Below are 25,908 nucleotides of genomic sequence, written 5' to 3' on the forward strand. Positions count from 1 at the left end.
GATACAAATGAGTAAATAATAAACAAATTATATTTTCCAATTTAGATTGTGAGACATTACCACACAGATATATATTTTTTAAAGTTAAAAATCTTGTTGGGATGCTTTCCAGGGCCAATGCTATTTAATAAAGCTAACAGTAATTTGGCAAAAGAGCAGCATAATTACTGAAAATGTGTGTAAAACCTGAAGTAATATTAAGCAATGAAGAAGACAGGTCATGAACGTAGAGGAACATGCATCACTGGACAGGCTCTGGGAACAAAGACTGTGTACATTCCAATAATCAAAATGAAGTTACATATGTGAAACCCAAATATCCATACCTGAATATCAAGTATATTAATATGAACCTGTGCATCATGTTTTTCTCTTGCTTATTGGAAAAAAAAAAGGGGGGAGGGGGGGAAGTTATTCTTATGCCAGCTTCCCTTACCTTTCTGCTGTAAGAAAATCTCTTCCTGATCACTAGGAAGGAAACTTTCACAGAAGGGACACAAACAGCACAGTACTTCTTTGAACAGATGCACAGAAAAGTAAAGGCCTGCACAGAACAGCTGCTATAAATTCTAATACTTTGAAATCTTAGTACTTTGAAACACTCTATAAACAGTTTGCACTCAACCTCAAAAAAGAATGCTTCTTTTGCAAGAATAAAGTGAAGGTACTGAAAGGGAAGTTGGGCTAGAGGCACTAAGTTTGTTTAACAACTGTAAGTGAGGAAGAGAAACAATAGAGACTTCACTAATTGTGCTATGGAAGAACACAGCACTCCTAGATGGCATGAAATGTGTTTCACAACAGCTCAATGCAAGAATTTGAAAAGCATGGGTTTTGGAGTCTCTAAAAGATACAAGGCTACTGAAACAACCTGCACTGTCAGAAAGTTTCTGGAATCCCCAAATCGAGCACAACATAGTGTGAGAAATTCAAAGACTCAGAACAGAACCAAACCAGCAAAAACTTTGCAGAAGGAAAAAACAAGATAGTACCATAATGAATTGGGTCAGCAAACCTTACACCCTTAGAAAGCTTGGTAGAGACTACAGGAAGATTCAATCGAGAAAACTGTAATATTCAATCAGAATTGGATTTGAAGAAAAGCAGCAAAATATTTACAAGGTATAGATTTGAGAAGGGTCCAGTCATTTGTCAAACATGTTCTATTAGTAGGAAGCTTCAGGAAAAGTTTCTGAAGAGAACTATGCATTCTGCCATATACAGAAGAACTGAGATTCTCATCTGCCCAGAAACAACTAAACTGAAGTACCAGAATATCAGCTTGGGTATGAATCAAACCCTAGAAGCTGGAATTTTCTGGACAAGTTAAAATAGTCTTTGGATACAGTTAAAAGTTTAAAGGTCTAACCTACATCTTGTCACCATAAATAGGTAATGCTAAGGTGATTCTTATGCAGAAGATTCTACTTGTTGGCAGCTCTAAGTACTATTTAAGAGAGAAGCAAGCACTGAAAAGATTGTACCTTTCCCAGAGCATTTCCTGCAATACCCTACATTTCTACAACTAGTCTTACAATGGGTAGTCCAATTTAGACATTAGCAAAACTGATAAATGATCTTTCAATCTCTAATTTTATCCTACAACATATGGGGGCTACAGTCTATCCTCAGCTGCATACATTATATCCAGTACATTTCATTGAATTCTGTGTGGTTGCATACAGTGTTCCTGTATATTTCACAGAATTTCACAGAATCATCCAGGTTGGAAAGGACCTTGAAGATCATCTAGTCCAACCATTAACCTAACATTGACAGTTCCCAACTACACCATATCCCTCAGCACTATGTCAACCCGACTCTTAAACACCTCCAGGGATGGGGACTCCACCACCTCCCTGGGTAGCCCATTCCAACACCTAACAACCCATTCTGTAAAGAAATGCTTCCTAATATCCAGTCTAAACCTTCCCTGGCGCAACTTGAAGCCATTACCTCTTGTCCTATCACTTATTACTTGGTTCAAGAGGCTCATCCTCAGCTCTCTGCAACCTCCTTTCAGGTAGTTGTAGAGGGCGATGAGGTCTCCCCTCAGCCTCCTCTTCTCCAGACTAAACAACCCCAGTTCCCTCAGCCGCTCCTCGTACAACATGTGCTCCAGACCCTGCACCAGCTTCGTTGCCCTTCTCTGGACATGCTCGAGTAATTCAATGTCCTTTTTGTAGTGAGGGGCCCAAAACTGAAGACAGTAAGCGAGGTGTGGCCTCACCAATGCCAAGTACAGGGGTAAGATCACTTCCCTGTCCCTGCTGGCCACGCTAATTCTGATACAAACCAGGAATTAGGTCTCATTAAAAATAGTATCACAGGAGAACATGAGCCAGTGGATAACGAGAACGCAGAAGAACAAAATACAGAAGTTACAAATAAAAACACAAATCATTAGCAAGTAGATAAATTCCGGTGAGAAACAAAGCAGAAAAGGTGGTACACTTTAGAAGAGCACAACTCAGAACATACAGAATTGATAATTCTGTGATGTATATGTTGAGAAGCTCAAAGAAACTGTATCAGTGATCCAATACTGGCAGATATTTATTGTGCTTAGTGCTCAGAATTACATCTTCATAAATCCTCAGGTCATCCAAAAATTTTGCTGTTAAACATGAATGCATTAGAAGACAACTGCTAAGCATGTAACAAACACCTTAAGAATAAATAAATACATTGGCAATTGCCAGGCATAGAATAAAAAGTGCAGCACTAACAGAAAAAGCATAGCAGTTTGATTCTGAAGTTTCTATTTTTGCAAAATAACTGGATTTTAAGAAAAGTAGACTAAATCCATGTTGTCTCCAATGTTACAGGACTGTAAAAAACCAAAAGTCTCAATGCTTGTATAAAGATATGTATAAACAGTGTTAGAAGCAGTCTAATTTTGACTATTTAACATTAATAAATCACATGGCAACACCCTTCTGAAGCAGTAATCTCACCTGCTGAATTAGTTCAGTAATAGCAAAGAACAAACCACCCTGTTAAAAAATTATTTAGATTCACGGGTCATGTGGGCAGCCACCACACAGCATACCTATACATTGTGGCAATAGTTTTATGGCAATTACAAATACTCTTAGGGAAAAATTGCAGAACAAGAGCAGGCCCATAACAAAGTGTGAAAGATACTTTATACAAATAAGAAGCATAAACTGTGAGTCTTCAAGAAACGTAACAGACAAGGGAGGAACCAATAGATAAGACAGTAGTAGAAAGGTACTTGAGCAGATTAATGCAGAAATCCAAAGACTCTCAAGACCTGTGAGGCAGTAGGAACCAGAAATACTTGAAAACTGTAAATTTATGTATTGCATTACCAGTGGAATACTGATCCTTCCTGGATCTTTACTGGGGAAAGACTGAAAGCGCAAGGTGAAAGAAGCTATTATGGATGTTAGTACTTTCCAGTTTGAATCAGCAAGTGCTACCATACAACAATGACAAACTGGTTATCGATACGTTCATCACAGTACAAGCGCCATGACAGGTTCTGGAATATTTTCTTTAAAAGACTGAATTAGAAAGCTGGGTTGAGTGGAGTGGGGGGTTGGTTCGTTTGATTTTGGTTTTCATAAAGAAAAAAGGGGGCCAAAAAGTCCAATCAGACCCTTCTTGTCCTAGAGGAGAATGACACAGGTTCTAGATTATAAGAAACTCACTCTACAGTTGTAAGAGTGAAAAAGCCTCCCCTTTTGCACTTAAGATGGAACACAAGTTCACAAATCTCTGCAGCTGGCCCCTTTTACAAGATACAGAGACAAGATACAAGTTGTAGAGACTGCCTGTTTTTCACATCGTAACACGGATCTATTTCAACACATCTCCCTTGCTACTAAGTCAAGCAGAGGCCTTGGAATGCCCTTTTTTTTTTTTTTTTTTTAACTGCATCTCAAAATCATTAGCCTAACATATTTTGCTACTTCAAACTTTTTCTCTGAGGGTCTTCTGCATCTGCCCTGCTATAAGAAATAAACAAAAAGACAACAAAGAAACATAACTTGCTGAGCCATTCACAGAAAGAAGACATGCAGACCTTCTCAAAATATACTTAGGACAGATATTTTTTAAAAAAGGTATCCATTCATCATTGAAATTGAAGATGTTAGCCTTTTCCCAGGATAGACAAACAAAATTCAGGAGAGGCCTACAAGCAGAATTCAGAAGAGGGTATTCTCACCTCATAATATGGATAACAAGGTAACAGTATGTTAAACCAGCAAATCATGGAAGTAACTACTGGAGCTAATCTCTGCTTTTCAGTGTTCACCACACCTGAGCCAGCTCCTTTGAAAAAAACATAATTTTCTCCTGATATAACTCTACATTGTTATTAGTACATAGTTTTTCAGGATTCATCAAGTTCTGAAACTGAGGACTCAATGGATCTTTTGCAGCATCAAAGGAGTTGAGTGGGAAGTAAAATGTATGAGCAGAAAGGAAGGCCTGGTCTTTTTCTGACAAACTTATTTTCCCGTACAGACACGCATGCACCTATGGATCTGTATTGGAAGTGGGTTCCTATACACAGTGACTGACCTGGCAAACCAACTCAAATTCTAACCTTCTTTCAAGACAGCTTTGTAAGAAGACCAGAAAAAGAGAACATGTGCATGTGTGTGTGTGCATGCACACATACATGCACACAAACACTCTCTCCTAATTTCATTAGCACCAAAGCGAAAAAGCCAAGTCTGAGCTCCTTAGACATTTGCTGTCACAGTAAGTGGTTTCCCAAGTCGCAGAAGTACTGTGCAGGGTGAGCTAGGTTCCCAACAGTACAACTCAATGCCCTCACTGAACCAACCACATTGCTTTAGCAGCACTTCTCTGTAACAAGACTACTCCCTCAGCTTGATTTTTAACTACATTACACGCTTTCCTGAAAAGCAAAAGATTTCACTGGACAGTTTAAACACCCAAGTTAATGTTGGCTCTTCATCCACTTACTCTAAGTTATGCAAAGCTTCGGTTTCCTCAGCCACATTTGTGGTAAGACTAGCAAGGCTTACTCAGGAAGCATGGGAACGATTTTCTGTTTTACTTATTCTCTCACCAAAGTAAGCACAGCACTTAAAAAACTACAGTTTTCTGTATTTCTGGTGACTTTAGAGACAGCACCACCCCTTTCCCCACAGAACCCAATTTGGTTTCCTGTCTGATTCAGCACTAGTAATCCTTACCCCAAACCTGAAAAAAAACAGAAAAACCTTGCAACATGTCCTTTACAACTCTGTTGTTGTTGGTACCAAGCAAATTTTGGCAGCGATCAGTGCATGGTGCACATCCTGTCATGTACACCTTTCTATGCTAGCCTACGGTCATTTTGTCTTTGACAATTCTGAACACAGCTCAGGAGAGGAAGCAAATGAACGCTCCCATTTAAGATGATCTCTTTTCCAGCCTTCAACAGGAGAACAGCACAACGTTGTTACGGGACTGGAAAGCCCATTCTCCCTAAGCCACAGGGGCAGTGGTATTGCAGGCTGGACTTCACTCTTGGTCTCAGCCACAGAGGAACGGCCTAAGCCTTAAGGTTTCATTCACGTTAAGATCTACTTGGTGTTTAACACTCTCATGAAGGGAGTCGAGAGCTTTTATGTGGACGTGTGGCTGGGGGCGATGGGGGAAGCGTTCTTTATTTTGTGCCAGCTTCTCAGGTCACAGCGTGAGAAGTATCCTGCTCCTCACAGTAGTTTCAGTGAGCCGTGGCTTGCCGTCGATGACCGTGTGCGTGTCCAAGTGATTTTGTACCGTGTGGGGCCTGGAACTGGGGGGGCAGCGGCTGGAGCTGGCGGAGCGGCCCCCTGCGGCCCCTCGCTCTCTCGTTCGCCCGCCCGCAGCGAGCTCGCCGGCCGCCGCCGGGGGCCCGAGCCGCCGGCCCCGCGGCGGGCAGCGGCCCCGGAGGGCAGGAAGCACTTACCTAGGGAACTTCTCCTTCAGCTTCCTCAGGCTCTGCCGGGTGGGCTGCACGTGCCCCAGGAACTGGGCTATTTCATCGTACTGGGCTTTGGTCAGCTTCATGCCTCGCGGCGCCGGGCCTGCGCGGCGGCAGGGGCGAAGGGAGCGGGCCGCGCCGCTCCGGCCCCCGGCCCCGCCGTGCGGCGAGAGACAGAAGGCCAGTGATGGGGGGGACGCGGCGACCCCGGGCGCCCTTTGGCTACAAAGCCGGTGCCGCGGCAGTCGGGGCGGCTGCGGTAGCCGCTTCCTGCAGCTCCGCCCCGCGGTGCCGCCCGGCCCGGCCCGGCCCGGCCGGGGTGGTGCGGGGGGGAAGGGCGGAGAGAGCCGCCATCCCGCGCCGCTCGGCTCTGCGCAGCCGCCCCGGCGGGTGGGGAGCCGCCGTGCCCGGCGCGGAAATGGCGCTTCCGTGGGGGTATCGCCCCCCTCGTAACCCTCGCGTTTCGCCCGGAGGCGTTGCCTCGGCTGAGGGGGCAGGAGAAGGACGTGCCCGCTCTTGCGGCCTACAGGCCGCTCCGTGCTTTGGCGTCTGCCAGGGCGGGAGGAGCTGGCGGGCAGGGGGCGGCGGAGGGCACCTCTGGGGTGTCCTCAGCGCGGCGGCCCCGGCTGCCCCTGGGCTGCGGAGACCAACGCGCCGTGGAGCGGGTGGGCGCCCTGCGCGTCGGCCTCAGTCGTGGGTCGGCCCCGCACCAGCCGGGGGATGGGGCGTGTAAGCCCTGCTGCGTTACGGCTTTAGAGTCTGATTCTTAAGGCCCTCTCCAAAAGACACTTTGAAACGACTCGTTCTTCCGGTTCAATGAAAAAGCACATGCTGCAGGAGTGGGGCTGGGGCTGCAGATCCTGGCAGGGCCCGAGTGTTAGCCTGTGGCCTTGCACGTGCACTCAGAAATGGCTCCTGCTAAATTTTAGAAGAAAACCAAGTTTGTGCCTGGATTTACTTCAAGGTTTGTTAGGTCTCAAACCTAAGCATTTAAATATAATTTAAATATCATCAAGTGTGTTGCAAGCCTTGGTTTCTGTGCTAGGTATTTCTAATAACTTTTCTGGAATAACTTGGAATATAGGTATGCCCTTTTATAAACATCAAAAAACTAGAGGTTATGGAGAGAACCATGCATTTGACTGAGAAATAAAGATACTCCCTTTAATTTCAGTTTAATCGCATTCATGAACTATGTACAGGCTATTAGAGTCATAACGTTGAGATTTCAGGCACTTAATCCATGAAATTCGCTTTAAATCTTAAGAGCTTAATTTTTTATTTTTATAGATTTTTGGGTTCGGTTCACTTGCTTTCTCTCTTGAAAGCTTTAGGATCACATTTTAAGTGTTCTGCATCTTAGCCAGAATCTTGAGAAAGCTTCTTGCAAGAGTACAAGATCAGGAAGTTCAAGGGAAAACGAAGAGCATGGGTATGTCAGCAGGGTCAGTCACTTAGGAATATTTGTGAGACTGGTTTCTAATTGATTGACAATGTCCAATGAGCCCTCTGTCACTCTATCCTCCATGGATTTTAATGAGTTTTGTTTAGAACCAGGAGCCTTCCTTGGAACAGCTGTTTCTGGTACTATGGCCTAAATATAAATGAAACTCATTAGTTGCCCCACAGTAAAAAAAAAATACGGTAAAGCTGTGCCAAATCACGGATTCCATTCCTTACCTGGAGACCAAAAAATAGTATGTGAAATTCAATAAAGAGCATTCTTTTAAAGGACAGTAAAGATACTTTATTTTCTTTAGCTCTACCAAGTAGTATCCTTAATAGTAGGAGACATGTGTGTTTGGGAGGAAAGGGGGTGTTCCTTTCACTCTGATACCCACTTTAAAGGCCCATAAGGATATAATTTTCTTGGGCCATGAAGAGGGTCATTTTTCCATATCTTTCCAAAGATGAGAATTACTACTTTTGAAATAATTTAAAAAAAAAAATGCTCCTTCACAACCACTACTACTGCTCCTATAGAAACAATAGTGGTTCCTTAAAAAACAACATCTTCCTGTTTTTGTTGTGGGATAATTTCCAGTGAAAGTGTTTTTAAAAACTGTAATGTTACTATCTATAACTTCTATCTCTGTTAATTTCACTTGTTCACTAGTACATGTTCTTGATTTTTTTTTTTTATAAATCAAATGACACTTCAGTCTACAATGCACAGAAGTGAAATATTTTAGAACTGCAGTCTATGGACCAAGCTACAAACGTCTGGTGTATGTATTATATATAAGATATGTTTTGTAGACTCTCCTACTGGAACAAGGTTTTGTAGATTTCAAAATTATTTGAAAAAAAAAAAAGTAGATAGCCTTCTAGCACGATGGTTCCCTGAAACCAAGAAGAGCTAATATCATGCTGTCGTAAGGAGGTAACAGCCCTCAAAGATGTGAGCTGCTGCTTTTATCGCAAAGAAGCATTTTGCACAGTGAAATGCAAAATATAGATGAGAAGTTCTGTATGCAAAGTATAAGCCACTCTTTGCCTGAATTAATTAATACAGAACTATTCCAATGAAATGCTCAGAAATCCAACGAGTAAAAAATGAGTTTTTCCCCCCAGAAAGAGTTCATTAAATACTTTTTTCTGAGCAGTCAAACTGCCATTACAGTTTTAGTATATAAACCAAACATCAGACGATGTGTAATTAAGCTGTGGACATCTATGTTGTAAGACGTTGTAAATGGCGGAAGTAAGCAAGTGGATAAAATACATTAAAAAAACATGAAAAACTTAAATACACCTTTGGCTCAGGGAGTCTCAGCTGCGAATGGTTGGATGCTGAGTTAACATTCTCAGGAAGTAACTATGTGCTTGCTTTGTTCTTGTATTATTTCCTTGGTATCTGCCTGTGGCAGCTGCTCTTGATTTTTGCCTTGGGGTTGGGTTCCAGTCCATCTATTATATAAACTAAGTTTCCTTCCAAGGAGGACAGAGGACGAAAGAGAAAGAAACTATTGGAAAAACAAATGATTGGGAATGACAAATGAGGGGGGAAAGAGGAAGAGGACATGTAAGCTATAGGTGCAAAATAAAGACAGAGACAGAGTAAAACACCTGACAGAGGACTTCCAGTAATGACTGTCATTTCTTGCAGGTAGTCTTGGCCACAGTTGGTGTAGAGCAGTAGGTAATGGTCCCTTGGTTTGTTTTTTATTTTGTGTTAGTTGATGGTTTAACTGTGATATTAGTAGGTGTCTCCCATTACCTTAAGAAGATGATTGCATAGTGTGATTTACAGCCAAGTTCAGAGTTAAAATACCATTATTCTCCACAGATCTTAAAACCACTGTGTTTTGAGAATAGGTAATTGTAGTATGATATTATGAGGAATCAATTCATACACAAAGAGCAAATTTTGATTTGATTTTTATGACCTTACAGCTATCTTTTTACTTTACTACCCCATTTCTTCATAGACACAATCTCTGGTCCATGTTGCTTTCTGTAACAAAATTAATGCAAAGACTGCTAGCAGTCATATATATTTTCCAATCTATTGATTGTAGAGGCTAGTGTTGGGAACTACACTAAGAATAGAATCTCATTTGCAACTGATTGGAGTGCTTGTTACAATTTTCTAATGCTTGTAATATTCCCACTTCATTCAGTTTGGTGCACATGTTTCTACAAGTATTTTTCAGTCTTTTGATATATTTTGTGTAATTGTTTTTATTTTGTTGTGAAGTTTGGCTGTTCTTATTTGATATTTTTATATCATAAGCAAAACTTGAGCATGCTTCCACTTAACTTGGTAGCAACTGTATTGGTAACAGGTCTAATAAACACCTCCACAGGATACAGTTGTTACCTCATAAACAAGGAGAACCCTCAATTTATGATCTAATTTATATCCATAGGCTTTAATGTACTTTCTGAAAGTGATTGTATTGTGAAACAAACCATGATATCTTCGGTATGTATTAAACAAACAAATAAAAAAAGGAACAGTTGGTCTATACATCACCGTTAAACATTAACTGTTATGCCAATTCATGAAATGATAAGTCACCGTAAGTTTCAGTTTCTTTCCTTAAAAGTATTCATGGGATTGCTTGATACCACAACAGTGTGAAGAATATGACAGCAGTAGAATGATTATACATAGCAGAATAACAGTTGAAAAAGACAGGCAGGCACTGTTTTCCTTCTCTGTCTTCAGATTTGTTCCTCATGATCACAGAAGTCACTGAGGCAAATTAATATATTTTTCTGTACTATTAGTATACCCAATATATATTTCTTTAAAATACTTACTTGCTTGTTGAAGTAATTTTAAAAAAAGAAAAAGTCTGTATTCGTACAGTGTTTTGAAAACACTGCTTTAAATGCATGGGGCCTGATCTATGGTCAATTGAAAGTCTATCAATTTTAATGGACTTGGGCCACTTTTATGGTTCTAAGTTGCATGTTTATGTATTTTCTGTAACAAGCTGTAAAAGATTTTTGAAAATGATGAGTTATTTAAAAATCAATTTCTATAACTGAGATGGTAACATGCCCTAAGTGTTCTTACCCTGCCACTTGACTCCACTGTAGTTCCACATGATGAAATTTCTGGAGTTTGGATTTGCATTTTAAGCTCTCAGTAGTCAGGTGCAGAAACCTATATGAAAATACCTTTCTGGTTTTTAATTTGATTATTAAAGTTAATTTGCCCTCTTTATCTGTATGTATAAAAATATCATTAACTACTGCATACTGCTTTTCCCCAAGGGATTTCAGCTTCATTCACTGTACAGAGAAAACCCTGTAGTTGTGTGATGAATTAGAGTGTTTTCTGTAGGACCTCTGCCTTATCTGTTGCAGAATTTGGAATATGTACTGGGTGAATGAAGCAGGAACTATAGAAAGAAAATTTAAGTGTAAAGATGGTATGACTGCTGCCCCAGGAAATACGGATTCCTTCCTTCCCTCTGTTACAGACTTTTAATGTAAGCCTAGAAGTAATTTTCTTTCCATGTGGCTTTTTTTTGACACAACATGCACGTTATTCTGTGCCAGCCAACTAATTTAATTACATAGGTGCCATAAGCTGCTGGCTAAAGAGATCATCCCAATCTGCTCTGACCAGTTTCAGAGTAATACCTGTGCATTTGTGTTACTGCTACTGCTGATTGTGTGCACACATGGTCAGACAGATCTGCCAATCCAGCTGAAAACTTAGCATGCAAAAAAAAATCCCCTAAAAATATTACTTTTCAGCTAAATCAACTTGTGAATCCAACTCACTGAACAGCCTTATAAATGTAAGTGCTAGCACATGGGAGGAAGTAGGGATGCATAGCCAGAGACAGCAGGGCTACCTCTTTCTGTTGACGGTAGCAGAGCCTTGGGGGATTAACCTCACAAATTAGGCATCTAAATTAGGTGCCAACCATTAAGCAATATGATTATCGTGCATATGTTCTGCTAAGAATTTACATTTGAGAGCATCATTTCACTAAATGCTAAGCACTATCAATGAAACTGAATTTAATGGAAGTTGTACCTTGAAGATACAGGTTACTGAGCATGGTACTTTGAAAAACCAGGTCCTAGGTCTATTATACTGGAGAGCCCAAATCAGTGAACAGTTTTGGCCTAAATCTTTCAAACTTAATTTCTCTCATACACATATATATGAATGAAAAAATAAATATATATGCACACATACACAAAAGTATACAGAAATAGACATGACAGAGAAGATGTTTTGAAAATATATATGCTAATATATATCTTCATGCTAATGCTTATTCAATAAGCTACTGTGGTAATGAGCTTCATTAGAGAATGCATATTGAAATTAAACTATTCTTAGTATGTATGACATGGACAGCATACCATAAAGAATAAGGGAGGCCGTATTTTGAATTTAAAGATTAAAAAGAAGAGCTGAAGAGGTGTGCTATTTTCTAGGCAAGTAAGGCAAAGGAGGGAAAAATTAGAAATTAAGAACTGTTTTGTAATACAGATAAAGGACTGGATCCAGGTTGTACACCAAAATGGGTAATATAATTTCCAAGTTTCACAGTGTTTGACATTGTAACAGGAATGTTGCAATGTGACCCACTTAAAATGCAGCTATTCTAGTGAAATAAAAGGTACACTTTGTGATAGATTGTATTATTTTCAGTATTTATTTTTTCTTTTTGCTAATTAGCAAAATTTTGTAACTTTGCAATATATTTCCCAAGCATTATTATGAGACAGCAAGGCTCTGCTGAATTGCCTAAGTTGTTCTTATTAGCTTGTTGGAAACAGTACCTCAGAGTAGCTAAGTAGCTTGTCTATTTCTCTTTTCTTATAGCCAGAAGTATTTCAGATAGAAAGGTAAATTCTTTACAAAGCTAAAACTAGCTCCAGTATTGTGCTTTATTGCTTTCTAACAAAATCTCTGAAAGAGGAACAAATTCTGCCTAAGCATGAATTGTGAAAGAGATAACAGATTAGTGTTAACTCCATAATCTGTTGATTTATCCAGTGCCTAACAATTGGCAGCAGAAACTCAGACTTGTAGAATTGTGTGCTGTTGTGGTAGTTTGGGTCTTTTTTCTGTCCACCTCCTTTTACTCTCACACAAAGAAAATAAAACAGGAAAGGTTTGCTTATATGGCTTGTGGTGACTCACTAGTGCTGTTTGACTTCAATGAGAGCTGCGTATGATTAGCTAACCTGAAAATTAGGACCTTATTATGTGTAGTCTGGAACTCTTAACCATGTAACAATCTTTAGGGAATTTTGGATTATTTTAGATCAGATAAGCATTGGGGAGGAACATAAAAGTAGATTAAGGGTGATTTCTTTTTTTCCCTAGTAGTGAAATTTCTATTGTCACCTTATACTTAGGGTGTTATATTGAATAGCTGAGGTTTCTTTCCCTATTTTTCTTCTAAAATGCTTAATGCTTTATAGCCCAAGGATTCTCACCTCTCACTACATATCAAGTATTTTCACCATTGAAGAATTGTATTATTCTTTGAATGACTGTTACCAGAGAACCATAGAAGTGTAGAATGCAGCTAACCTCAAGAGATTGTGTAGTCAACCAGATCAGATATTTGATAGTATCAAATATAACTGCACTGTCTCATACTGAAATATTTCTAATTTGTTATTGTAGACTTCCATAATGAGGTTTTCATAAGTCTCCATCGGTAATATGTTCCAGTATTTTACTTCACTTAAACTTGGAAAGCTTGTTTCTAATGTTTAATTCCAAACCTACGGATTGCAAGTGAAACCACTTACTTTCCTCTGTATACTTGGAAGAATGATAAATCACTGACTTTTTAACTTGTTTCAGGATTATTGTAATGCTGATCAACTTCTCCCATTTTTGTTTGGTAGTGTATGCAAGCACAGTTCTTTTAGTCTTTTCTTGTAAGTAATTTTTCTGAAAGGGTTGTTCTTTTTTTACTCTCTGCACTTTGCAACATCTTTTTTAAAACCCAGTGCAAACACTACTTCAGCTGAGGCATTTAATTTTGCTGAGTAGAATAAAAATTCTCATATTTTCTAAGTGAGATTCCTGTGTACAATTTCTCAAATTAACTACTGAAAAAAATTCACACTGTGATTTTGTATTCTGCCTTTATACACTCTTCAGTTTATTATGCTGGCTCATAGAAGTAGCAACATTAAGGGAAAGTAAAGTATGTGTAGTGCAATGGATACACTGGTCTGTCTCTCATAGTAGGGGATTCAGTGTGCAAATTATAAGAAAATAAGAATCCAAAATACTAATGGGTGAACACTATATTTTAGATATTTTTGCATGTAAGCTTATAACAGCATTACAGTTTCTTGAGTCTTCCATTTCTTCTGATACCCACTCACTCTAACACATGTAAAACATATTTGACGTTTATAATAATGGAATGATTAGGCATGTTACTGACATCAGGGTTTAAGGGACTGGGTGACATAGGGAATTTATGTTCCACTTTAATCCATTTATCAGCCTCCTCTGGGAACTGATTTTAAATCTAACTCAAGCCATACCAATTTGGGGGGGAAAAAACCCTGCCTGTTCCAACAGCCTGGAAAACACGTAAATGTATGGAATTGTTGTCTAGGCTCCTCCCACCTCTCTCTTTTTTAGTAAGGAAAATATTAATGGTTTATATGATAGCATTCTCTCTGGAATCATATGGCTACTTGTTCAGATCTCTTGTTTTCCAGTTCAAGAATCAAGAGGGAAGATGATATAAATGGATTATTTGGGCCACTAAATAAGTGAAATATGACAGTATATAATTCCATAGAGTAATAGCCATTAATGACTTCTTAGCACATCAAAAAGAATTTCATTTCAATTATAAAAAGAAAAAAATATTTTCCTCGATTAATAGTGCTCCTTTTTTTTTTGTCAGGGAGGAAAGATTTTGAATGTATTTGGATTATGCAAATGTGTACAGTAACACTAAAACCAGTTGCATAGAAGATATCCAGAGGGGCAATGTAGGTAGGTTGCCTAAACTTAGGCAGTCCTGAACTAGGTCACCTGTTCCCCTGTAATAAAACTAGTTTGCCCTTTCTGTCCCTTAAACTGAATGAAACTGCCGCTTGGTTAGTAACAAGAGATGTATAGGACCAGGTTCTAAAGTACTCTACTGCGAATCTAAAATAATTTAATTGGAGTCAGGGTGATGTAAGCAAGTTCAGAATTGGTCACATTGTACAACTCATACTGATGTAGTAAATTACCTTTATAATCTAAGGAATGGGAAGAGAAGAATTATTACCACTCCTTGATATTTGACATTGACATTCAGGCACATATCTGAAGAAATTCAACTCAGGAACCATGTATTTTACATGTTCAGCCAGAATAATTTGCTGCCTACCGAGGTGCCAATCTTAGGGTTTAAAGATGAAAAATACACTCCTATTAGTCAAATATTTATGAGTAGAACCCAACGTGTTTAAACCTTGTTGACCTTTACATAGTTATGACATATATATCATCTCTTGGTTATCCTTACCATTGCTTTGGTCTGGAGAAAGTAAAACAAGAGGTTAAGTAGTCCCTAAGGGTAAGTTAAAGTGTTGACTACTGCCATGTTGCATGGCTTTAGTATACTTAGTGTTTTTGATGGCAGGTTGATGAGACTGCTCAAAGCAATAAAATGGCTTGCTAGATGATGCCATTTAAGAAAAAAATTAATTTTGAAAATGAGTTTTCTCATATTTAGTGTTGTAATATTGTAAACAATATATTTGATAGTATTTGTGTTAGGTGTACAAAGCCTAACTCTTGCTTTTCAGTTTAAGCAGTCACATTCAAAATGAGTTTAAAATATAATCTAATTTGGTAATACATTTATATGTTCTTTCTGATTTGAGGCTGGAAGGAAAGCCACTTTGGTCATTTAGCCCAATTTCCTGCATAAAATATATATTGTAGGTATTTCATTAATTAATTGCTGCTTATAATTCAGGACCTGTGATTGAATTAGAGGACATCTTTTTAAAACAAAATGGTAACCGTAAAGATCTTTAAATCTTGATTTAAAATCATCTAGAAATACGGACTCTTACTAAATACTCTCTGCTTAATTATTTTGCTGTCAGTTTTAAGCAGCCTGATTTGGACTTGTTTAGCTTTATTTTTATCACTTAGTTTTGCTATAGCTTGATTTACTGGTTTTGGTAGGTTGTATGCTAGATATATCAATTTAAAGTCAAGATTGCTGCTCAGGTCACCTCTTAAACTGTTCTTTGAGAAGTTAAACAGATGAAGTTCATTAAGGATCTAAACACTAAATGTGTTGCTGATGTTCTTCAAAGGCCTTCTTTAAGCATTTTCTCTTGTAGCCAATGCTACATCTTATAGGTCCTCTCTGTTTCCAGAGAGGAGAGTGAAGAACTTTGACTATTGTAGAGTTAAAAATAGTACAGGTTGGAAATATATATTAAATAGTATATTCATGAAATATTTATTCTATGAGGATATTCTATTTAGGTATTTAGGAATAAACACATGAATAATAAAGCATGAAATTGTCATTTACATGTAGATGGATGTTAAAAAGCTCTCTGGATGTTTTGCTAAAATAAAAGGGTACTAACCTTAACAAGGTACCAACAAAAGCCTGTAATGACATTAAGCAACTAAAATTTTATCTGAGTCACATGTCTAGTTATTGTTTGCCATTTATTTTATTTTAAATATTTTTTTAAAAATTGGGAAAATATTTGAAATGTTAAATATTAATAAATGTCTCATCTCATGATTTCACTACAATCGTGCTTAAAATGTTGCTTTTAGTTCTCTCTAATCATGTGCTCACAGTATTGTCCAGTGCAATTACCAGATGCTCTTTGGCAAAAGGAGGAACTTAATTAAACAGGAGAAAGAGTATAAAATTAAAAATTAAGCTTGTCAGAAGAAGAATATCAGAAAGAACCCAAGACAAGTATCCCAGGCAACATCTGGTGTCTGTGAAGCTAGACAAGGCAGCTGAAGGGGACAGAACTGATAGAGTGATCTGTTCCATTTTTCTAAAACTGTTTAGTAAAGGTACCTTACAAGATAGAAGTGATAATGTCTCACTTGTTTTACATTGCTACATGCATCACAGGAGATGGAGGGGTGTTAATTGTCATGAGGTCTCCTGTGTCTTGTCTTTTCTTGTTTCTACTTGCCCTGATGTTTCCACTTAGTGACCAGTACAAGCAGTGACTAAAGGAAGTTGATCTACAGACATTAACCATTCCAAACATATTGTGGTGAATTTCACTATGAGTATTTACTTGTGCTTTGGTGTGTTTTAGACAACTTTTGCATTAACGCATGTGCTGAGAAAGAATGTTTAAGCTGTCTTGCTATATAATTTTGAAGTTAATCCAACTGGAAACATATTTGCTTATTTAAAAATTTCTTGAACTTTTGTAGAGGTTGGAATCTAGTGGTCCAGCTGATCATTCCTATGCTATCTCTGAATTACTAAATGTAATTTAAAGTAATTGATTTTCTCATGAAGTTCAACAAGGGAAAATGCAAAGTCCTACATCTTGGGAGGAAAAACCTCAGGCACCAGTGCATGCTGGGGTCAAGGAGTCTTGAAAGCAGCTTTGCTGAGAGGGATGTTGGGATCCTGGTGGACAACAAGCTGACTATGAGCCAGCAATGGCCAATAGTATCTTGGGCTGCATTAGGAGGAGCCTTGTCAGCAGGTTGAGGGAGGTCATTTTCCCTCTTTGCTCAGCACTGGTGAGTCTGCATCTGGAGTGCTGTTTGTAGTTCTTGGCTCTCCAGTACAAAATTATAGAGGCTTACTGGAGCAAGTGCAGAGCAGGACTGCAAAAATGATTAAGGGACTGGAGTATCTTTATATAAGAAGAGGCTGAGAGACCTGGGGCTCTACAGCCAAGAGAAGAGATGGCTCAGGGGTGATCTATACCGATGTGTATAAATACATGATGGGAGGGAATAAGCAAGAGGGACACAGACTGTTCTCAGTAGTGCCAACTGACAAGATGGGACAATGGGCTACAAATTAAAACATATGAAATTCCATCTGAACATGAGAAGACACTTTTTTACTATGAATGTGATCAAACATTGGAACAGGTTGCCCAGAGACATTGTGGAATCTCTTTCTGTGGAGATACTAAAAAGCTGACCAGACAGAATCCCAGCTGGCCTGAGGTGACCTGCTTGAGCACGGGGAGGTTGGACTGGATGATCTTAAGAAGTTCTAGACAATTCTGTGATTCTGTGAAATTTGAATGATGAAAGAGAGATGGTTTTAGTAAAAGTCAGGTAAGTGCATTTTGTTTAAAGCCACTTAGTGTTAGCAAGTCCTTACAACTAATAGGACAGTATTTTAGCTCTAGCTCTTTATCGTTGGTATAAGCACCAAAGGCTCCATTTCAGTTGCCCTCTTCTGATAGCGGGAGTTTAAGAGCCTGTTTGTTTTTCACTGGTATGCTCTTGGATGTACGTGTTATGTAGTAGTTCATGTCAGGCAGGTTTGTTGGCTGTATCCAACTGTAAAAGAACTTTCAGAATAGCTTAAATTTTTGAGTTATGTTCTTTCATCACATCACAACTTCAAGACATATGGTTAATCAGTGATACTAGTGCAGCAACAAGTTAGTGAACCCATAATTATCTAGACATTCTTCATAAATATATGAAGGCAAAATAAGATGTTTCTTTTTCTGTGCTGAGGGAACTGGCAATGCAGTTGCTTAAGGAGGAAAATGTAGCCTGAATGGTAGTTTGGCTGTGAGTACTTGCCAGGGAAGTTCTTCTTGCTTTCTGACTGGTAGGTCATATGATTAGTATGAGTAGCCGGAGATTATCTCATGTATAGGAGAATCTCAGCTAACCTTAACATTTTCTCTGCATTGGAAACTTTTATACAAATGCAGTGATGGCATAGAAATCTTTCCTGTATCTTGTGGACACTTTGCACCAGCGTAGGTGTTGCAAAATAACCATGGAAGGATGACTTTCTTTCTACCTTGAAACTAATTATTGTGTATACACCAATGTACTTAAGGCAGTGATTTCCACATTGCCTGCAGAAAATAACTAACTAATAATAGAGCAAAATAAAGCCTTCCAGTGTTTGATGTATGTCCTCATAAAGTCTTTTCCAACCTTTAAGCAACTGGAGTTTTGATCTGGATTGTGAGTAGTGCTGTAAATGGTCATCATATAGTTGCAGCTGATGACTCCCAGAACTGGTCTTTTCGTTCTTTTTTCCCTGTTACTAGAGATGTCAGAGAAAGATGTATATAATGTTGGTGGATAGAATGCTTGCCTTTCTTGTCATGTATTGCATAGTATCTATACATGACAGCCCCTATCTTTGAGCTGGTTTTAAGCATTATATTTTTCTTCCGATGTTTGTGTTTGGTATACCATCTAGGCCTAATTTCTAAAGATCATAACCGATTAAGTTCTTATGTATCTTTGATTTACCACATCTAAGTAAAATTTAGAATTTGCATCAGTAAGAATTTTTAAACTAATTAAGTCATTTTTAGAAAAAATAAATACAATTTTACAAAAACTTCTATCTAATAAGCTGAGTTGAACTTTCTTTATACTGGACAGCTTATAGACCAGGTCTGCTGCATGGCAGAGAGTTAGTAGTCATATGATAGATAGCAGAATGGATGTAACAGATGCTCTGCCTGTACTCTGTACTTTTCAACATAGCTGATTGCTCTAGGTGAAATAAGTGTTTTCCAGGGCTCAAAAAGAATGTTTAGAATACTCTTGAATATTTCTGCACTACACTCATTTACAACACTTAGATGTATCTAAAGTGTACATCTATACAGAGTGATACAAATGGATGTGAGCTGCTCTTTCTGTGCTTTGAGCTCATCAGTGTGAGTCCAGCTCAGGTCCAGAAACCAGATTACTGTATTAATGTGGTCCTATGTTAATCAGTGTTCTCTTTTGCTTTTCAGGCTTGGATATGTGGCTTCCTCTGACTACCTCAGAATGTGGATGTATGATTTCTGTACCCATCTGCATAGATACAAATGTGAGTTAGTCACTGAATGGGAATGGAGTTTATATAGCTTTGGTCAAAAATAATTGAAGAACAACATCTCAAAGCTTTTGGGTGAAATTTTATTTTGTAAACTGCAACTGAAAATGTAAATAAATTAAGAGTTTGATTATGCAGTCCTCAGAAGAACCAAGTTTCCAGTGAAGATAATGGTAAGTATTTGTGGCAAAGGTTAAAATTCCTAGAATGACTATTTGTAAAATTTGTGGATCATTTTTAAATGCTAGAGCTTCAGCATTTTGTTTAACTATTTCAGACTGATCATTTGGGGAACTGGAGAACTGTTCCCTAGTTCTAGCAACAATTCAGGCTGATAATTAATTGATGTGTTTTTTTACATGCCACAAGGCTTTTCTATGAATACCTTTGAAGAGTTAACCATTCCCTGAGTTCTATTATTAACCTCCATGCCAAAACTTAAGCTAGTTTAAGGTTTTACGGAAAAAAATTGTGAAAAATTGATGGTTTTTTTTCCACAGCTTCCTTATACAATGGTGAAACTGTACAGGTTAGTCTAATGGAATTTTTATTTCAAAACTGAAAAAAAATATGAGGGGAAAAATGCTAGCACACTGGGGAAAAAAACCCACATTTTTTTAACCAAAAAAATGCAAATCCAAATTTTTGCCTATTTTTAGTTGGTTGTATATCCCATTCCAGTCATAGTTCTTGACAGTGAAATGCCATAGAAAAAATCATTGGTTAAGGAAGTTTTAAGTAGTAATTATAATCTTCCTGTTTATTGAAGTGAAGGACAGAACAATGAAAAGGAAACTGCTTCAAATCAATCCCTACTAATTTAAACTATTTATAGAATCACTAATCAAAACATGATTCATACATATAATGCTGTAGCTTATGTGCTTTTATTTGCAAGCGGAAGTGTTCTTAGCAGTATCCTCATGGTTAACACTACCAGTTATCTGTCACCATTATCACATGTAGTAATCTTTACTGATAAACTTAGCCCCAAATCAATAATTTCACAGACTGGGAAGGTAAAACAGAATATAGTTCTTTGAATGAGTTTGTAAAAACAGTATTACACTTGTCTTCTAAATAATACTGCAGAAGTCCCTTGTAAATCCTTTAGCAATTTTTTCTAATCCTTTACAAGTTGTAAAATCATAGCTGAAAGGCAGGCAGAAAAGGAATGCACAAATAAGACATCTGTTATTGTTATATCAATGATGATATGTAACTAGCTCTGAAGTAATAACATTTTAACAAGGAGTGCAGTCTTATCCAAAATGTGATCTTGTCCACTTCCACGTCTCCATTTACTGCATTCATAAGAATGTAGTGAAGTTTATTATTGGGAAGTCTTATAAATTAATGCTTGTAGATCATCACAGGTATGCAACAGTCTGGTTTAGATTAATGGATTTGCAGCCAAGCCATATCTTAACAGGTAGAGGTATCTGTAAACTACTTTCAAAGTAATGTATTTGCATGCTGCTTATAAAACAATATTCACCATTACTAAATACAGTAATGCTATATTTTATAACTTCAGCACTGCGAAATGTATATACTATTAATGTATTTTCTAGTCCATTAAGGACAGACATCATATTATGCTCCATTTAATAAAAGATTTACAAGTCACTAGTGTGGAGGGTTATTCCAGTACAGTTTTGGGGTGTAGATGTACTGTCTTTTAGAGATTGTGTTATTGCATTGCCTCTCAAATAAATTCTTATTAACTACATTTTAGTGTCACATAAAACCAAAGGGTTAAACTTTCAACTTGCTTGCTATGGATACAAAGCTACAAAACTGTTAAATAGTGAGACAGGTTGGGAATGTCAAGGAACTTTTCTGGCTCTAGTGGAGAGGGGGTGGGGGAAATATATATTTTTTTACCTGTTGTCACACTTTTCGGTCATGCATAGAAACAAAAATAAGCCATGGAAGAAATATCTGTGTACTTTTTTCTTTCCTTAAAGCCTTTTGGTTTAATCAACAGTAAAATGGGTAATCATGCATTTTAGTATATTTCAATACCAATTCATCCAGTAACAGCTAGTTAGCTCTTCATTTTTGTGCCCTCACTGTGGAATTAATGTGATCTGAAAAAAAATGAGACCTGTGCCATTGTTCTGTATGATTAAGTGTGTAGGCTCTGACTTTATTCTTGCAGCCCATGGGAACTGGTCAAAAAATGTCTATGGGATTTGGTCCAAAAAGCCAATGATCCAAAAGCTACCTGGTAGGGCTTTTAAATTTAAGCTTTCAAGTTATCTGACTTTCAGTGTACATTGTATTACTGATACAGCAGTATAATATTTTATTCCTACTTCTGTTATTAGTTATTACTTTAAAAACACCTTGGTATCTATAAATCTTTTAGGCCTTTTACCAAGTTAATTTCTTACTGGAGTTAGAAAATTTGATTAATCTGCTCTGTTTTTCTTTGCAGGAAAAGAGAAAGTGTCTTGCTCTTTACCCTACTTGCAGGCAATTTGGAAGTGTATTGTGTGTGTTTTCTGTCCTTTACAATGGCTCATGCCATTGTACATATTAATACTGAGGCAACATTTACCACAGTATGCATTTGTTTTCCTGCAAATGTATTCTAGTTCAGAGGGATACCTACTTTTTATTTTCTAAAGCCAAGAAGATGTACATCTTTTTGTTACATTTTTGAAAAGCATTGTATTATCACTGTGCTATGCTTTAAAAAGCAGAATATATATACCTTTGTCTTTTAGAGATAGGTGCAAATTCTGCTTCACTTCTGGAAGAGCTGTTAAACAGATCCTACTGGAAAAGCACCCAGGGGTCTAGTATATATTTGGATATATTAGATACATTCAGATTCCTGAAATATTATTAGAGAGAGAAACCCTACTAGGACTTGTGTAACCATGGGAAATTAACTTCCCAGATACAGAGTGGAGAACAAATGTTACTGTTAATGTCAGAATTCAGTTACACATTTGTGATGGCTAACACTTTTTCTGTGTATTGTCACTAAATTTATAGTCTATCATGTTCTGAAACTTAATTTGTAATTAAGGCATTTATAAATTAAGATTAAAAAATGTCTAAGAAGATCATAGATGTTATTGAAAAGGAAAATATCAGATGCAGGAGTAGTGTTATTTAAGGAATGTTTCAGGGGTCTAGCTTATTTAATATTTTCATTAATGACACTGTCACAAAAAATATGTGCTAAAAACAAAGCGATAGATGTTAGAGCAGACGAGAGATAGGCTTTCATGAAAAAATACCTTACTGCTTGTAATATATAAGCATGTAGTAATACAAAATGGGATAAAAGTCTGTAATATGAGGTGAAAATAACAAGAATTTCTTCTATAAATTACACTTTTTTTGACTGTAAACATATAAAGAGCTGGAAGTTCTTGTGGATCTGATGTATTTGCAGTAAAGACAAGTATTAATTCCATTGTATAAGAGCTTGGTATGTCTGAACATCACCTGGAATACTGCAGCGCATTTCTGGTTATCTGCTTTCAATAAAGATGAGTTCAACTGAGATGGGTGCAGCTGAACGGAGTAAAGTACAGCCTCAAGGAAATTTAAGAGCTTAACTTGCGTAGTCTACTAAAACAAAGACTGGGAGGTAGTACAATAGTTACCTATGAAAAGATGAATGGGTGATAAACCACAAGGCAGGGAAAAGACCTGTATAAAGTAAATGGCTGTTATCAAACAAACAAATTATAAGCTAGGCCAGTATTAAATGTGAACTGAAAAAATCTGTTTCTACCCATAAAATGAACGAGATATTGGAGCTGCCTTATGAATAGATACAACAGAGACAAAGAACCCTACGAAGTTTCATAAATTTATGTAAGGATTTATATGATGTAGTTACCTGAGTTTAAGACTAGACTCTTTTAACTCTGGGTGAGCAGGACATACCTTGATTTCTTAATTGTTACATGTGCGTTCTTTGGTTTCAGTCTTTTTCTTTATAAATACCAGTCAACGGTCTTTCATAAATACCATGAACAATTATATACGATCTAAATGTTTTCCCAGGTAAAGCACCGAAAGCTACGCAAAGCTGTTATGTTCTTTTGCTACTGCATGACTCTTCACTGGCCCTCAATGAAATCTAATCCCTGTTGTTTGATGAACTAACTGTTCTTATCCCTTTCCCATTTTATTTTAAGTGCTTAGGTCCACTGATGGATCAGTTTACTTCTTTCGTAGTATTTGTCTTATTTTCTGCAAGAAACTCATCATGAAAAAAAATAGAAAACATACCTCAGGTCTTCTTCCCATGCTTGTCCTGATCTAGAGTTCTCTGTTATGCATGAATCCTGAACTCCTTTTTAGAGAGTCATTTTTTCTTCATTCATGTTCAGTGAATATATGTTTGGCAAAAACAACCCTTTTTTTTTTCAAGAAAAAAGTTAGTTAAATGTTAATTATTCAGATTCAGAGCTACAGGAATACTATTTAAAAGCTTACTAGTTATGCTTAAAAAAACTTAAAAAATATAGAAAATTGCTCCTTAAGTTTCAGAATGCTGAAAGTAGAATGAACCTGAAGTTTTATTATGCTATAATTTGCTTCTTAATTGTCTCACATTTTTACTTTGGTTGTCAACAGACTTGACTTTAAAGAAATACAGGAAGAGGTCTGTAGATAGAAGTATTATCTTTTATTAAACCAATTGCAGTATTTGGAAAATTTAGACTTGCAGGCACACAAACCTCTCTTCCATGTGTGAAATAGAACTAGCAGCAAAATAAAAGTTGAGAACAGTTGCTCAGAGATAGCAGACATACATCAAGTCAACCATCTTTAAAAGAAAAGCAGTTGGAACTTGTGGAAGAGACAGGATGATATGGGGCCAGAGGGGGAACAGGAGAAAAAGACAAAGATACCTCTAGGGAAAAAAGATGTTGTTTGTTGCATGTGAAACAGGTTAGTCTGTGAGAGTAGGAAGGGAGATTAAAACGTGCTATAAAACCACTCTCTTGCATCCATGATTTTTGTCATCCAGTAGAGTTACAAGTTTTGCTTACCAAAATTTCAAAGATGTTTGTAGGTTTTACCTGAGCATAGGGTCATAGAGTGTGAGCAGTCAGAGAGGAGGGAATGAGAGATCTGAAACACAGTGACTAGTGAGAGGTGTTCACAGATGGGTACTTTTTTCCTTTATAGACTATGTCAGTTCACCCCCATATGTAGTTTTTGCTTACTTTTACATATATCATAGCTGTTGTGATGGCAAGTTACTGGGATAAATTGTATTATATTCCTGAAAGTGCAGTTGTAGAATTGAAAGGTAGTGGTGTTTCTGTTGAGACATTATTTACTACAGTAATAATAGAGATATGTTGTCAGATTTTTCTTTCTCAAATATGGTCTTTATCCATTCAGTGTCTTTGGACTGTACCTAGGATGTTTCTGATGAGTTTTCTGAGGCTAGAGACTGTTAGAAGGCTGAGGTCATTCTTGGAAGATATCTTCAAAGTGGCATCTTCTCTAGAATTGCTTATAATTGATTAATGATTTTCTCCTTAAATACTGAGTACAGTGTTATCTGACAGCTGTAATTTCCTCTGTGATGCTCAGGTATCTCTTTCAAATAAACATAATCTTTTTATAGAAGTGTACTTTTTGACCAAAAAACTTTGGATAGTTGATAGTTTTTTAGAGCGCATCACAAGATTTTTCTTCAGAGTGAATGGGATGGCATCTGAGGATGCATGATGTGTGTGTGTGTATGTGTTTCAGATGGTTGCAGGTTTATGGAGTTAAGTTTCTTACTCTGTGGTTTTCTGTGCATTTTAGTTAGTAGATTACCATCTTTGATGTTGACCTTAATAACTGGGAAAGGATCTTAGTATAGGAGTATTTCAGAGGCAGTTTGACAAAAGAGTCATGATTATTGAATTTATGATTGCAATTAGTGAGGAAGTCCAGTTTTCTGGTCATGGTGATGAGGATGTTATTCATATGTCTTATGACATGTGGACCTGCTGGTACATATCTAATGGTAAGCAGTTGCTCTTTTATTTAGCCTTGAAAGCTGCTGCTTCTGTTTAAGACATGAAGAAGGGTTTGCGTGCCCAAAAGTTTATGTAGCATGTTCAGCAATGCCAGCTTCCCATAATACTGCTTCTGTCCTTAGACCGTCTTGGTTACAACAAAGTGCTGTGGGAGAAATAAAACCTTTTTGCCTTTCAAGCCTCCTTTTTCTTAGTTTATCTGCACTCAAGCTGACCTTTGCTAGCTCTGTTTCTAATTCTCCTCATATACTCATTTTTAGTAGGGGATATATGTTGTAAGTAACCAAGGTCAAATTTCTGAGCCCTTGTATGTTAACCCAATGATTTCTAGCCCCCTTTAATCCTTTCCTACACCAGCAGCTGTAGTAATAAGGGTCAAGGGGCTGCTAGGGATTGAGTTCATTAGCTTTTGGGTTGTATT

At 37.6% G+C, this 25,908-nt stretch overlaps 1 protein-coding gene and 1 long non-coding RNA gene across 6 annotated transcripts in view; one reads left to right on the forward strand and one right to left on the reverse strand.

Annotated features, from left to right (window-relative positions):
* The window catches only part of CDIN1 (CDAN1 interacting nuclease 1), a 130,784-nt gene extending 124,486 nt beyond the window's left edge, over nucleotides 1-6,298 (reverse strand). For 3 of the 5 annotated variants that reach the window (XM_074868184.1, XM_074868186.1, XM_074868185.1), the window contains exon 1: nucleotides 5,939-6,298. In XM_074868184.1, the coding sequence (XP_074724285.1) occupies nucleotides 5,939-6,039 (101 nt within the window). In that variant the 5' untranslated portion in view covers nucleotides 6,040-6,298. The remainder of the gene's footprint in view (nucleotides 1-5,938) is intronic. The other 2 variants (XM_074868182.1, XM_074868183.1) reach the window with 2 other exon arrangements.
* LOC141943250 (uncharacterized) overlaps nucleotides 5,997-25,908 on the forward strand; it is a 32,903-nt gene continuing 12,991 nt past the window's right edge. Inside the window, exons 1-2 of the long non-coding RNA XR_012628901.1 lie at nucleotides 5,997-6,133; nucleotides 19,385-19,461. This is a non-coding gene — a long non-coding RNA (uncharacterized LOC141943250). The remainder of the gene's footprint in view (nucleotides 6,134-19,384; nucleotides 19,462-25,908) is intronic.

This window comes from Strix uralensis, chromosome 4, assembly GCF_047716275.1.
Source record: "Strix uralensis isolate ZFMK-TIS-50842 chromosome 4, bStrUra1, whole genome shotgun sequence".
NCBI lineage: Eukaryota > Metazoa > Chordata > Aves > Strigiformes > Strigidae > Strix > Strix uralensis.